Source organism: Camelina sativa, chromosome 3 (genome assembly GCF_030686135.1).
Source record: "Camelina sativa cultivar CO46 ecotype springtype chromosome 3, ASM3068613v1".
Taxonomy (NCBI): Eukaryota; Viridiplantae; Streptophyta; class Magnoliopsida; order Brassicales; family Brassicaceae; genus Camelina; species Camelina sativa.
Genome location: NC_141882.1, coordinates 9,049,303 through 9,065,570, shown reverse-complemented (window position 1 = coordinate 9,065,570; position 16,268 = coordinate 9,049,303). Strand labels below are relative to the sequence as shown.

The 16,268-nt window shown below is 35.2% G+C and overlaps 3 protein-coding genes across 3 annotated transcripts; 1 reads left to right on the top strand and 2 right to left on the bottom strand.

Moving 5' to 3' along the window:
* Window positions 1–1,420: 1,420 nt before the first annotated feature.
* LOC104776322 (F-box/kelch-repeat protein At1g22040) lies at window positions 1,421–3,465 on the bottom strand. Its single transcript, XM_010500362.2, has 2 exons — window positions 3,327–3,465; window positions 1,421–3,051 (listed from the first exon to the last, which is right to left on the bottom strand). Exon 2 carries the CDS (start codon window positions 3,047–3,049, stop codon window positions 1,598–1,600), a length of 1,452 nt encoding a protein of 483 aa, XP_010498664.2. The 5' UTR covers window positions 3,050–3,051; window positions 3,327–3,465; the 3' UTR covers window positions 1,421–1,597.
* A 6,133-nt stretch (window positions 3,466–9,598) lies between these two features.
* On the top strand, window positions 9,599–11,129 carry LOC104776321 (uncharacterized). Its single transcript, XM_010500361.2, has 2 exons — window positions 9,599–10,189; window positions 10,300–11,129. Exons 1-2 carry the CDS (start codon window positions 9,824–9,826, stop codon window positions 10,933–10,935), a joined length of 1,002 nt encoding a protein of 333 aa, XP_010498663.1. The 5' UTR covers window positions 9,599–9,823; the 3' UTR covers window positions 10,936–11,129.
* Window positions 11,130–12,983: 1,854 nt separating this feature from the next.
* Window positions 12,984–16,255, bottom strand: LOC104776320 (serine hydroxymethyltransferase 6). The gene is made up of 4 exons (XM_010500360.3): window positions 14,692–16,255; window positions 14,140–14,548; window positions 13,638–13,739; window positions 12,984–13,518 (listed from the first exon to the last, which is right to left on the bottom strand). The coding sequence occupies exons 1-4, from the start codon at window positions 15,769–15,771 to the stop codon at window positions 13,295–13,297; spliced, it is 1,815 nt and encodes a 604-aa protein (XP_010498662.2). The 5' UTR covers window positions 15,772–16,255; the 3' UTR covers window positions 12,984–13,294.
* Window positions 16,256–16,268: the final 13 nt, after the last annotated feature.

Sequence of the window (16,268 nt, the reverse complement as noted above, 5' to 3'; positions counted from 1 at the left end):
ATTATATAGTTTGTAAACCTAAATAATATTCGAGTAATGATGCAAAATACTATAAGACAAAAAAACTCTGGCCATGTTGTACAATATCACCCCTATTATATTTTAAAAAAATATAAGAAAGTTTTATTTCTTGTTTTTAATACGTTGCCGATTTTTTTGTAACCCAATGATAAGAGGGGCAATTCTGGAATTCTCGATGAGCATAAACATATTATTGGTGTAAACTCGAATGGTTAGAAAATGGCAGCCACCAACTATAGAAGAAGGCTAACTACTGTAGTCTGTAACTAATTAATAATGATGGTGGTTATTTAATAACAAAACTCTAATGAATTCTTTGGGTCATTGGGTGGTTTTAAGAGTTAAGAACATATGAACCTAAGACTGTTATATTTATGAAAGTTTTTTTTGTCTAATGCGAAAAAAGTTACCGACACAGAACTAAAATTCCTTCACTTCCAAGTAATGAGAGACCGACCAAATTGTAACCCAACTTACAAGTAAAATATTCGACAAAATTTTTTTTTGATAAAATCGGGCTTTATTCAAGTAAAAGTCATTTATAAATGAAATTAGTTCGGTTCAAATGGTTGAAATTGAAATGTTAACCCATAAGAACTTTCATGGTAAACGCCTGCCAAATATTATTACGAAGAAAAATTGGTTCGTGCATGCCACAAAAAGAAACCAATTCATGCTTTGGACCGGAATAAACAACAGGCTAGTGTTATTTAGATATTAAGATATATATAGGTATTAAGAAAAAAATAAATAAAGAAGACTGGTTCCTTCACATCAGATTAAAGTATTATAACCAAATGTCAAAAAAAAAAATCATGGAATAGATTCGTTGAAACATAAATCAAACGCAACTTTCATATAAAGAAAATACAAGAAGATAAAAAGAATAGAGGTGAAGTGTGGAAATGAGAATCTAGAAATGGTTTGCTTTAGAGCATATGATGCGTTTATGTTTCTAAGGCACTTTTAAAAAACCCTTTTCTTCTGCTTCTATCTGCCTCCTCAGCCCTCAGGTCCCCCACCATTACAGACAGAAGCAAGAAATTTATCAAAGTGGTAAATTACCTCAGTCCAAGGAAGAGATTCTTAACCGAAGGAACCACCGAATATTTCCGGCTAAGCAAAAAAGGATTCAAGAAATGTTATCTGTCCGGGTAAAAGTTAAAAAAGGAGGAGGTTCCAATACCTTTTTGTGGTAGACTGTTTCAATTGCCTAAATCAGATCCACACTATAAGTTGCAAACTTCACCTGAAACTTTCTAACGTTTACAAGTTTCTCTATTACTAACTACAGAAAAATGTACGCAGAAAGCAAACTGATGTTACAGATTTAGAACTTTTGCAGTTGAATTACTAGGTAATGTAATGCTATAGTCGATAAAACAGTCGCATTGCTATATATTTGTGACAACATTTTATTACTCAGGCTTACTTTGGCAGCCAAATGCCAGAAGAATGTAAATAGACAATTAAAATCTTTGGAAGAACATCTCATAAGCTTCAGGTATTTGCTTCTAGCTGTACACAGAGATTTCTCGATTTCACACGAGAAATGGGAAAAAGCTTCTTGACTTTACTATATATCTATAACTTGGCAGCTAACAAGTTCAGCAGCACCAAAGTCCTTGGTTGCAATGAGCTTCCAGATAACAGTGTCTGACTTGTTATGTGCATTGCCCTTTTCACTCAAAGACCGTGAACCCGAAACAGAACTGGAGCTAGATGATGGTAATGACACTGGGATGTTGGGGACATCAGCTCGTAAGACTGTAACGTTATGGTTAGTGTCTCTAGTAATGAAATGAAGCTTGCCGTGAAACCCAGCAAGCAAATAAGGAGATTCTGAATCTGTCAAGTCGTAAATAGGTACTTCCCCTATAACAACTTTCCAAGTATCTTCCTTTTGATCATAAACTTTAATCTTCCCATTCTCCATCGATGAAGAAGGATCAAATGCATATAACTCACCATCCACCACAACACTCAGTTTCGTACCTGCTTGCCTCGCAGGCCAGCCTTCACCCATACCAGACGGCATTTCAACCCAGAGATTTGTCTCAGGGTCATAAACCTCTCCTCCAACATCAACAAAGAAAGGCCAAGAGTACAAACTCTGAGGAACACATAACATACCATTGTAACAAGTCATTCCCGTGGCAATAGGCTTCAATAAGTCAGTCAAAAACGCATTTGGCAACACTTGCGCCTTTGAGAAAGGCATACTCGGAACCTCTGACCAAGCATCCGTGCTTGGATCATAAACCTCAGCTGACTGAAGCGGAGCAAAACCTCCCCGTCCCCTATCAACACCTCCAACAACATATAGCTTCTTATTCAACACACCTGTTTTAGAATAAGCCCGGCTCGCTAACATAGAGCTCACTTCACTCCATGAGTTAAAAATCGGATCAAACCTCCAAACACAGCTCACTGTTTTAGACCTAGAGAGCCCACCAAGAACGTAAAGACACCCATCAACCGCACCAATAGCACAACCACAAAACGGCATTTGCTCAGAGGTGTCCTTCCTACCAAACAAGCTCCTCATAATCTCAGTAACCTTAAAACTCGGACCAACCATGTTCCACAAACCAGACAAACTCCTTCTAGACTCCTCTTCGTAAACAACAACCGGCATAGGAGGCAACCTCTGCCATTTCGTGGACACAGGATCTAAAGCATACCACAAAAGCTTATCCTCATGACCTTTAGTAAGCACATAGAGCCACTCCTCAGTTCTCCCAAGCTCTTTCCTCAAACCATAAACCTCAGAGGTCGAAACAGCCGATCTCCACCTCCGAGAAACCAACCTAACACTCGAGTAACAGATTCTAGGAAGCCTAGCAAGAATCTGTATAGATAACTCATCAGGAAGACTCGGAATCAATCTGCAAAACTCATCAACATCATCATCAACAACATCGTTATCTGAACAAGTCTTTCGTCTTTTACGAGATTCGTTTGAGGATTCCACGTCTTGACTCGTTGCTTTCCTCTTGGAACAGCTCAAGCTCATTACAGAACCCATCACTGCAGCATATCATTAAAATTCCCAACAATTTTTTAAAAAAAACAGAACTTTACAATCAAGAAATGGGCTTAAAACACTAATCAGATGCAAATGAACCCTAAATTTTCATTTTTTATGAAACCGACATAAACCTTAAGAACCAGTCAAATCAATTCGATTCCACATCGATAAAACCAACCAAAGTAATAAACTTTATAAATAAATAAAAATCGTTCAGACAACACAGTGAGTAAAAAGAGTTAACAGACAGATTCTAAGGACATGAAAATCTCACCGATGCAGGGAAAGATGAGAAATTTAGGAGTGACGAATCTTTGAGATCTTTCGTATCCACACGCTTATGTTTCGGATTTGTCTTTTTTTTTTTTTTTTTTTTTTTAATTTGGTTCAAAGAGGAATTTTGTAGTTGAATTAAACAATTCTCGCACGATTTTTTTTTATTTTTTTTATTTTGCATTTGTGTGATTTAATGGTGACCGTTGGATTGGTGAGATGAAGTGATATGTATCGGATGTTTTAGGTAATCCGGTCTAATCATGTTCGAAGTCAACTAAAATTGTAGTATAAAATTACTATTTATTTGTGTAGAAATGAAATTATCAAGTTGTTGACAAAATCTTCATCTTGAATAGTTTCTATATTTTTTCTTGACCTCGTTTGTGAGATTATTTTTCGTGGAAATCAAACACATTACTTAAACCAAAATATGAACCGGTTGGTGTTTGGTTTGGTCTTTCTTCCCGCCAATCCGTACTTCGTTTAAGTAATGTTCTTGATGTGATTACAACAGATTAGTCTGATTTGACTTTTTTCCAGTTTGATCATTTCTAGGATCATGTTTTATTGACAGTGCAACAATTCAGAAGCTCTTTTGTTGTTTTAAGATGTTTTTATTCTCCTGCTTTTGTAACTCCATTTCTTTGTAGCATTGAAGTAATACTAATTAAATCACAAGCTACGAATAGTCTCTTCTGATCTTTGAGTTTCTTTTTTTTTTTTCCTGGTTAGCGTACAACACATGGGATCATGAGATTTGGCTCATTTTCACATTATTGTTATGGTGGATTGAGTATGGTCCAACCACTGCCATGACCACTTCCTTTTGAGTTATATGATGTGAACGGTGAACCATGCAGCTCAATCAGTTGGTATTTGTTAAAGCCATCACAAAGTCCAAATCTGTTTTCTTAGCTCTTTCATGAACAGGGTTTGGCATCATCAAACTCCTTTACTCACACACACACACACACATATATAAAAAAACACAAAAAAAAATTCCGTAGATGATTATTTCTTCCGCGACACTAAAAAACATGACGTGCAGTTGAGAACAAACATAAAACCAGTGTCTTGTTAAATCATAGAACAAGAAACGCTTAAGGTTATATATAAAGGACAAAACTTGGTTGGAACAAAGAAGGCACTCTTGTGGGTTCGAGAGGAAACTTTGAAAGGGTCACGTTTCATGAATCTTTTAGTTTAGTCTTGGTCTTTGCTCTTATTTTAGGAACACTAGTACAATATACTCAGTGTACCATTTGAATTATTCATATCCCACACATGACACAATTTCCCATCATCTACACGAACGTATGTCTAGTTTCTTTTTTACCTTTTTTACTTACATCTCTGTTTAAACAATTTATCTCTTTGTTTTGGTGTGGGTTAAGAAAAAAAAGTGTGTGAGAGAATGACAATGATGACAAATAGCTGTGGAGAGTAGTAGTAGAACGAGAAGGGGGCCGACCTTGAGTTATAGTATAGAAATAGGTCCACCCAAAACCGTAGGATTAATGATGATTCGTATTAGTCACTTTTATATATAAGAGTCTAGTATAAAATCTTAACCATAAAACTTTGACTGCAAAACCAAAAAGAGAAACTTTGACTACAAAACTTCAACCATAAAATCTCTAAACCCTAGCTAACTGAAAATGTAAAATCGTCCAAACGTGTTCGAAATAGATAAACAATCATATGATGTGTGCCATTGCTATAATATTTATTACTGTATGCAATATATACTCTTTATGTTACGTTTATTGTTAGAGGTGATTCTTTTATCTTTCTGTTTATGTGCTTATGAATAAGAAGATCCTTTCTAACAATGTTACACTTCCTTAGACAAATCTGGCTTCTTTAGCTTTTTGTCGACGTCTGATGATGTAACGTTGATACTGATTGAGTCGAAGTGTGTACAACTACAACAACTACAAAAATAGAAGTAGAGATGCTTTTAGAAAAGTAGCAGTAACTTTTTTTTTTTGTTACCAACCTTAAGCATCACACTTCTCTCTACCACTTGATGTCTTTATGAAATTACAGCTGTCTCTTCTTGATATGACTTGTTCTGCCACTTCCTTCTCACTCTTCTAATAATCACCCTTCTCTGTCTCTCCTCCTCTCTATCTCTCCATAAAATGATTGATCTATTTACTCGATATAATATGCATATCACTACCTTAATTAAGCTCAGTCCAATTCATAAAACATTTGTTGGTTACTATTTCTTACTTCCTAGTCCTTGAGTTCGAATTCTTCGTTCTTGTCCTGAAGTAAAAGTAAACGGTATTGATATATATTACTTTCACGCCAAGTTTATAGCTTTTCTTCGGTATCTATTCTCAATCTTTCTATAATTTATACATAAACACTTGTCATATACACGGATAAGACACTCAAATCATTACTGAGAATTTGGACCACATACGAAAAAATATAATTTGTCATGTGTACGAATGTATCATAACCACATAGATACATATCTGTCTCCATGAAGTATACAAAACTGGCATTTATCATTTGCATTAATATAGTATATATCTCTGGCTACATCGAAACAGCTATGAATTTGCTTTCTTAACTTTAGTTTCAAAATTTGATGTCAAAAAACAAAAAACTTTTCATTCAAAATCATTTTTTAGTTCAACATCTTTCCTTATCAAATATTTAAGGTATTGATTGTTCCAAACGCTATTTTTCTATTGCATTTACATGAAACGCCACGAAAAAAAAAATATTAAACGTTACAGTTTCTTTTGATACTCAAAGATTATTAGATATAAACAAAAACGCAAAGAAATAGTTAGAACTTAAACCAAAACGTTTCTGTAACGTAATCTCGAAAGAAAGGTCTTTACCTAGGTTCACTGATTTTGGATTCAATTTTTGTTTATACAAAAGATTGTATAATGGAGAAAATATTATATAATGGGGGAAAAGGTAAAAAAAATAAAAGAAAAGAGAGCATATCTCTAGATCTCAAGTGGGGGTCAGTTGACCCTTGAAAAGAATAAAAATTTATTCCACATCTCTCTTTCCACCGTCCGATTAGAAATCACTGAATCAAAAATTAAGCAGCACTAATCAGTCGCGTACCACCTTAATTTATTTGTAATCATAATTTCTCCTTCTAGGTAGACAGGTTAATGTCACACTTGCTCATTGTCACTGTCACTGCATTCATTTACAAATACACTAATAATAACAACTATGGAAATGCTAAGAAAACAATTAAAAGTTGTATTTTAAATTTCAAATTTTTTTTTGTGGGACGGTAATTCGGATTTTCCACCATACTATTGTCATCTTGATTTTTCCAAAATAATTTCTTGCATGATACGTAATCATATCAACTCTGCAATGTGTCTTCTTTTGTATGTCAATGTTCGGACAGTCAACATTACAATTATTTGATATTCTACGTTGTTTCGAAAAATTCAAAATAAAAGCATAATTGAGGCCTTAAATAAATAATTGACAGAAATTATATTTTACAAGAAATTTCTTTCTCTTTTTTTTTTTTTGGACCAGCTAAAACTATTTCTCTTTACCTCTTTTGATTTTAGAAAGCTGAGAAAATTATGATTTTTGATGTTAAATTTTTGCATTTTGAAACTGATGTGGAATAGATTCGAGAGGCAGATGGTCTATGCATACTAGCAGTTTATGGACCTTCACACAGTCAATAAGAAAACGATACATTCTCTCACTGTTCTATTCTCTTATTTACGAAATTAAGACATAAATAAGAAGACATAAATAAGACCATAAGAGAATATATATTTATGAGAGCATTTACAACAACAACAACAAAACAAGCATTGGAAAACCAAAAGAAAAAACATTTACAAGAGCTTTTTTGATAACCTTTTCTGTTATGTTCTTGAATTTAAGCATAAGATATCAATTTTATTTTGTTAACTCTTCTGTAAAAGTTGAAAAATGGTAGAGAATTATAAGAAAATGGTAGAGACTAAATAGTACACTAAATTTGGTTTAAGAAAAAAAAATGAAAAAGAATGGAGGGGAAAGTCTCTTTACGAAACCGAGGTTTTTGAGTTGTCCGACGCTTCCCATAGATTTCATGGTCCCCTTGCTCCACTGCCACTGCTCATTTCTCTCGCACCATCCTTCTTATTATATACACTAATAATACACATTCTTCATCATATCATTTACATTTTTTTATACATATATAAACCTACACGTAATGGTGTTTTTATTGTGCTTCTTTCACAAAAACTATTGGTGTTTATTTGCGGATTAGCTCATTCGGTTTAGATCATCTCGATGCAGATTTTTTATTTTCCAAGTTCTTCTAGCACACGGGTTTTACTAGTCTTTGTGGCTTGACCGAACGAGTGTGACCACGTGAATTCTAATCCTTATCTTTGATAACACTTTACCAAAATTCTTTGTTTTAGGATGAATTTACTAGAATAAAATCTGACCAAATAATAAGAAAATATACTACTAATGGACATTCAATATTGGTAACAGAAATAAAGCAAAGTATACGTCTTAGCTTACAAGATATATTTTAACTTTTGCATTTTAATTTTATTTTTCTTCTCTCCCTGTTGCATTTATTATATCTTCAACTTACATATCAACTCAATTTATTGTTTAAATAGAGTACATAACATTCCTTTTGAGATATCCGCCGTTAAATGGGTCCGAAATGCCACTTTGAAGTTTACGATTTTTAAAATTAATTAGGATTGCATTATAATAGTTCCCAACGAATCTATCGTCGTACTATATATATAAATCAATCTCGATCAACTATGTCACTAGTGCGGCATCTATATGAATAATTTTCGACAAATACAATTTAAGTTGTTGACTATATTAATATACTAATCACTAAGTAATGTTTAATCAATTAATAGTTACATTGAAGGAGTTAATATTTCGTTAAATGAAAAATAATAATAAATGGTTGATATATATACCTTATAGGACTGATGATGGCTTGTAAACATCACAGAGACCTATGTCCTAAAAAGAATTTTGAGTATGTGCATCGACCTAAAAGGATACATACAAAGAATCTCATCATTTCCATTTATTATTTTTTGGCAAATGTTGCAAATTGTAGAAAAAGGTGGCATAAACCAAAATATGAATTGGGTAAATAGAAAATAATACTATTAAGTGTTAAATCATTTTCTTATTTTTATTTTCTCGGAAAAAAAAACCCCACGAAATCAGTAGCTCGAGGGAGGAAAAGAGGGAAGAAGCACCTAAAAAAAGTGAACACTAAAAATAAAACTCAACATACATATATACAAATGAGAACACAGAAAATAAATAAATTTAAACCCCACTCAAAACCCTAAACGTTCAATGGCTCCTTGTTTCTTATTTTATTGAATGTTTTAGCAAAGAAAAGGAACCAAATTGTACGTTAATAATTTATTAGTATGTTTTAGGTTGATAGTTGGAATATTTCAATATTTAAATTTTACCATAAATAAATGTCAATGTATATTACCTTTTCAAAAGATCTATCGGAATTTTACCACCAAATAAAGACCTAGAAGAATCTTATCTTCGGCTCCCCTATCTTTTGTTTCAATGCATAAACTTACAAAGAAGGCAAAAAAATCAAACTGTAGGCTTTATCTACAAAGGTATAAAACGTTACACACATTGAATGTCATACGTCTTGATATGGTTTAACATCAAGAGTTGTGTAATCAAACCTAGATAGTAAAATTATGAAGATGGGATTAGATACCCTGAACGAAAATTCTAAACTTAATAAATCATATATACTACCAAATACAAGGTATTGGGGCTCATGATTGTTAAATTTTTGTTTTCTTTTTTATATTCTTCTGTTTATATCGAACAACTAGAGATTTTATTCAGACGAAGCATCAATTTCTCCAAAGACCAAAAAAAAGGGAAGATAGCTCATGAGTATCTTCTACAAAAAGAAACAAACTCATTACAATTTTTAATTTTCATATATCTTCAAGTGTAATAAGACCCACAAATGAAGATAGATATCCAATATGTATTATTTTCTTCCATAATTTCTTTATTTTCTTGTAGTACTATAACCCATTTTAAAAAGAAATAAAGAAAATTATGGAAAACAAAAAAAAATATATACAAAAATAGACAAAATTACCAATCATCTTTCCTCCTCAGTAGGAAACATCCATCATTGTACCCAACAATCCCTTTCATCCATTAGAATCAAAAACCTCAACTTCCTTCTTCTTCTTCTTCTTCATCTACACATACATACATACGATGACATTTACGTACATGAATACATAGATACACCATCCCAATCTCTATATAACCTTTTTATTCTCCTCTTCTCTTTTTCCCTCTCCCCCAATTTCCTCACTTCTCTCTCTCTCTCTCTTAATATCTTCTCATTGATCATCGACCAACCAAAACCCAAAACATAAAAAAAAAAATCAGATCTTTGAAAGCTTTCTTCTTTGTTAAATATATAACTCATCAAAAATGGATCCGTCCTCTGCAAACTCAGTGAACGGATTCTACTCATTTCTAAACAGATCAATGGAAGATCTCGAAAGAGTTTACCTTTCGAACAACTTCATGTCCGTACACTTCTTACAGAGAGCTCTCTGTCTTCTCCGAACCTCTCACTCACATCTCACTCTCTTGGTTCAGAAACTTCAGCTTCCCGTCGGTGACAAATGGCTCGATGAGTATATGGACGAAAGCTCCAAACTTTGGGAAGCTTGTCTCGTCATCAAATCCGCCGTCTCCTCTGTCGAAAACTTCTCTTCCGCCGGGATTTCAATCGCTTCCACACTCGATGGTCATCACCACCACCTTCGTCTCTCACCTCAGCTTTCTCGTCAGGTGGGTGATCGTAAAAATCGAATCTTTTTCTTATAAAGTTTGAATCTTTTTAGTGTTTTTTGGATCAAAGTTTTAGTTTTTTTGTTGTCTGCTTGTTAATGGTGGTTTAGGTGATAAGGGCAATATCAGGATGTAGGAGAGAAGCGATTGGGATAGAGGAAGTAAACAGAGCATTAATGGAGAACCGAGTTCAAAGGTTTCCGTTTTGGTCGGAGCAAACGTCGGCGACGGCGATAGAATCGTCGACGAAGCTACAAAACGGATTCAGCGGTTTCCGAGGCGTGCTTTACGCGACGAGGAGCATGAGTTCGCTTCTCCTCATGGTATTAATGAACGGTCTCGTCTACTGTTTCCCAGGAGACGCAACAACGCAGACACAGACGCAGATAATAACGCAGAGTCAAGCCGGAGGTTTCGCCGGAGCGATGGGGAGGTTGCAGCAGAGAGTGGCGGCTGAGGTCGGGAGGATGGGGATGAGGAAAGGGATACTGATGCATGAGTACCGACGGAGCAAAGCTGCGTTGGAGGAGCTTAAAGCGGAGCTGGAGCGGCGGTTCTGCGGCGTAGGAGAGAGGGAGGAAGGGGAGGAGGAAGAGAGGGAGCTGAGAGAGAGAGTGGAGAATCTGAAAGGGTATTTTAGTAATTTAAGGAATGGTACAGAGAGTATAGTGGCCCAAATCGATGATTTCTTTGATGAAATTGTTGAAGGAAGAAAAAAGCTTTTGGATTTCTGCAGCCATAGATGAATCCCTCTCTCTATCTCTCAAAAGCTGACATTTTGGTTTTTTTATTTTTTCAGTTTACAAAAAAAAAAAAAAAATGAAAAAAAAAATGTGTAGGCTTTTAGATGAATCAGTTGGTAGGGAGTTGTTGTAACTTTTTATTTTATTTTTATCTTTGTTGTTATGAAAAAAAAAAGTGGAATTTGAGAATTTTGTCATTCTTGCTCCATTTTAGTATTTTGATGTTTATATATGTAATTCTAGAAATGGAGTGATTCTCTGAATCATATCTAAAGTATATGTCTGCTTTTTCAGTTTTTGGTAGTTCCCTGCCGTTGCAAGATGTTGTGTTCTTCTGGAAGGTTTCAAAACATGGAGGAGTTGGTATATGTGTGTTTGGACTTGGAAATTTTTTTTTATATAAACATTAGATTTACATTAGTTGGGGAATGTATATTTCTGTTGTTCAAAAGAAAAAAAAAAAAGGGGAATGTATATTTCTTTTGTCGGTATAGTCTATAGATAACAAGACCGAACCTAAAATAAGCGAAATGACAATACTCAAGTGAAAGTTTACTAAAATGAATTGATCATCCACCTTCAGTAATAGCACACTCTATGGGGTAACTTGTGACCTATTACTATATCATTAGACTAGCACAAGTTAAATAAAGAAAAAAGCAATTGGTCAAAATGGGGTGCTTGTTGTCTCCTTGAGATAGTTGGAGAAGGAAAGGTAAATTGAAAATAGCCAATGATAAAAAATTGGATTTGATTTGATTCACATAGGAGGAGGTCAAGAGAGATTGTTAATTTTGAATTTGTGGTGTTAATCCAATACTAATGATGAAAATGGATCCTTTGTAAAGCAGATTTGTCTTTTGGCACTCTCATCTAAATATATATGCTTTGGGCACACCATTTGGTGGCTTTTGTGTCAATAATTATGATTATTACCAATTTCACACCCTAAATCCCATCACCACTCACTGTTTTAAAGCACTCCTTGTTTTACTTCTTTAAGTTTCTTATACTACTTAAATATTTTAATCTTTTTTTTTTTTGCTTTACACACAATTCACTCATCTTTGCTTTTCTTTCTCCTTTTTCTAAACCCAAAAAGAACATCTTCGACAAACTATTCTTTTTTTTTTTTTTGGTTCTTTGTAATCAATCTATCAGTAAAATATCAACCCTCAAAAAATCACTTGGTATATGTGTAATCAAAGTACCAAAAGTGCCAATTCCCATTACTATTAGCTCTCTTGATTCTTGATTTCCAATAGAGAAAAGAAAAGTTAAAAGGCACTAGAGAACAATCATGTCTCAGTCTAAACATTGTAGTAGTAGCATTTATTTTATCAAAATCTGCTAAATGAGTACAAATCAATTCATTTAAAGCCACTTATGGCCGGAAATAATTTTTCAACCCTGGATCTTACTCTCCCTTAATAACAATCATTCCAAAAAATCAAACTTCACTAAGTGTTTACAAAACACTAGACTTCCCATGGATGTTAAGAACTTCATCTAAGCTACTACTAACAACCTTTAAGAACATAATCAAGAAGATTTAGTAACAACTAAATTGTGTGACTAAAAACCCTTTTCCTATCTCTTTAATTTGTCTCTTTAGCCAATCTATATATACTATAGATTGGGAGAGATGTCATTATCAAAACCAAGAAAATGGCAGAATCTAAATGCTTTTAGAGACTCTCACCAGAAGTCCATGCTTTGCCTCCTCAGTAGGACACCAAACTTTCTTAGCTGATTTTTACCAAATAAACACAATGATATAATAACAAAAATATATATTCATAACAAATAAACTAATTATGTATTATTCCTTTTGGCACAGTGGTTTTGTTTTTTTCACTTCTTCAGAATATTAATGATTTTAATTCTCGAAGGAAAATAGCAATGATTGAGGTCAGAAGCAAGTTTTCCTCTGGTTACAGAAATTATTTGTGTTCCCCAACATATAAACAAACATCCTGAAAGTATATTATTCCCACTTTTCTATATATAAAAAAAAAAATTTCAACTGCATTACAGCTAATTTCCCAGGATTTTTATTTTTATTTTTTTCTTCCCATATTTTATTATTACCACTTGAAAAAAGAACATATAAAGGATACACTAATACCCAACAAACCCCTAATATCTGTCTATGTACACAAGCAATAAAGAATTAACCGACCATAGTAGTAGCAACACACATAAGTTTGTTTTCTCCCCCACCCAAATATTGATCTAAGTTTAGCATAAATTTGAGGTAATGTTGATATATGTAAAATAGAGATATTGGTGTATGGATTTAGATTACCATGGCAACAAAAAAAATGAGAGAGATTGAGCTGGTCTCGTTCTTCTGGCTGACTCACATGTCAAACGCAGGCATTGCAAACTGAGTAGCAAAAGCTTCGACTTGGTTCCGGAGATCTGCAATGTCTTTACAGTGATAGATGCTTTTCAGTGGGTCCTTTTGCAACTTCCCGTGCTCCCTTTGTCCAGCACTTGCTATCTGAGCAGCTCTATATAGAAACTCAGCCATTGTCTCAAAATCTGATTCTAAACAACCTCTTGAGGTCATAGCCGGACTGCCTGATACATGAGCCCCATTGTCAAGAATCAGACAACAAGAATAAAGAATTCAAAACAGACTTGAGTTTCTTTCTAGTTCCAGAGTGTTGAGGTTTCATTGAGAATTTGGTTTTGCTTACCTATTCTCACACCTCCAGGGGAAATAACGCCGTTTTCGCTGAAAATGGCGACTTTGTTGACAGTGATATGGCACATCTCGCATACTTTCTCATACACCTTGCCTGAAAATCACAAGGCGGAAGACTTGAGTTCTGGTCACAAAGCTAACCCTATGCATTGTAATTTGTACAGACGTCAAAAAAATAAGACTTTGATTTTGGGAAACTAGACAACTAAGTTTTTTAGTAACGATCTCAAATAAGTTTGATAATAAATTTCAGACTGATCACTGGCCATCAAGCTAGTCATGTAGGCTATCCACAACCTAGAGAGATGAGAAATAATAGATACTCTAAGATGGTAAAATTTTGCCTATAGACCCACGGCAAATGGTTAAGCAGATGTAACACCATGGAAAATCAGACACACTTGCAATGCTGCCAATAGCTTATATGAGGCATACATTTACATTACATAGTGTGATAAATCATTTCCTTATCTGCTAAGAGAGGAATCCCATACCTGTCAAGCCCAAAGGAGTCAGATCCCAGAGAAGCAAATGATTATCGGTGCCACCTGTTACCAACTTGCACTTTCTGCTTATCAAAGCAGATGCTAAAGCCTTGGCATTCTTTTTGACCTGTCGCATGTAAAGCTTGTACTCTGGTGAAGCGGCCTGCTTGAGGGCAATGGCTAGAGCAGCTATATGGTTATTGTGAGGCCCCCCTTGCAACGATGGAAAGACAGAAAAGTTGATTTTTTCTTCGTACTCATATTGGATATTGCTCTCACAGTGATTAGGATTCATGCTTGGCTTCTTGGGCTTCATCAAGCCTCTCCTATAAAATATGATACCACCCCTAGGTCCACGGAGAGACTTGTGTGTCGTTGAGGTAACAATATCGCAATAGTCAAACGGATTTGGACTTTCCTACAACATTAAGAGAGAGCAAAGAAAATAGTTTAATGTCACTTAATAAACACAAAGATCAAGTGCTTAAGCCTCAAGTTTTGGTGACTGATGCCAAAGAGAAACAATCAATAACACAATATGGAAACAGAGATGAACATTACCTTGGCAGCTACAAGACCGCTAATTTGAGCCATATCAAACATCAACACAGCTCCACATTTGTCTGCAATATGCCTAAACCTAGGGAATTCCCAGTCTCTCGGATACGAACTCCCACCACAGATAAGTATTTTCGGACGATAGTCAAGCGCCTTTTCCTCAAGCTTATCATAATCAATATACCCTGTACGAGGATCAACCTTATATGGAAAGCTCTCAAAGAATATAGACGCACCGGAGACTTTCTTCCCACCTGGCGTGTAATACCCGTGACTCATATGACCACCTGAGGGAGAATCCAATCCCATAACTCGTTCACCTGGCATCAAAAGACCAGCAAAAACAGCGAAATTGGCGGAAGTGCACGAATAAGGCTGCACGTTAACTCCCCATTTCTCATGATTTAATCCAAAAGCAGTAAGAGCACGCTCTTGGCAAAGAATCTCAATCTGATCAATATACTGATTCCCTGTATAGTATCTAGCTCCAGGCATCCCTTCTGAGTACTTATTAGTCAAATGAGATCCCAAAGCTTCCATCACTGCCCTACACACGAAATTCTCAGAAGCTATAAGCTCAATACCTCTAAACTGTCTCTGCTTTTCCTTTTCCATAAACTCATAAATCTCAGGATCAGCTTCTTCAATCGACTGATTACCCCAAGCTCTAACACCAGCTCGTCTACTCTCAACCCCTGAATCAATCGCAAATCTCTTACAAGAACTTGATGATGAGACTGAACTGGAATTACCAACTCTAGATCGTTTAAACTTCATGGGATGACCTAATAGAATAAACTGCTCCTCTTCTTCCCTTTGATCATCATCACCATCTTCTACATCGTTATCACCAACAACAACGTCATCGTCTTCCTCAACGACTCGGCTACGCGATCCGGTGAAATCGAACCTCTGCTCTAGGAGCTGAAGCGGAACAGGAGGTATTGGATTTGAAGATGGACGGAAACTAGAATCAATCTGAAGCGTGATTGAATCATCAGCAATTGGGATTCTTGGAGGTAGCGGCAAAGCGTGGGAGCTACCAAATCCTAACGAGAGATCTGATTGAGCAGTACGATCCATAACCAAAATCTAGAAGAACCCACAAAAATAATCGAAAGCGAGAACGATGAGAATCCCTAAAAGCTTCGTCCTTTTTTAGCTGTAAAAGCAATAGAGACAACAGTTTCTGCAACAATGGAGACAACGAAAGCTTCGTCCTTTATGATTATCTTGTGATGAGGTTGAGGTTTCCACCCAAATTCGAAGAAACCCTAAAAGATTAAAAACCCAGAAAAAAAGTCGAATTTTGCTTTTTTCTTCTCTCTCTCTCGTCGGATGAATACAGAAGCTATGGTTTGATACTTTGATGAGAAGGAGAGAATTGGCCAATTGGGAAGAAACGCAAAATGGAATTTGGAAGGGTTACCGGCTGAATAGGTAAAGACGGCAACATGACTGATTCTAGACGCCGCATACTTTTCAACCTCGAGTAGCCGGTGACTTTATTTCGGTTTAGGAAGGATTTGAATTGATTGGTTTAGTTACATTCATACATAATACCAACAAACGCTATGTTG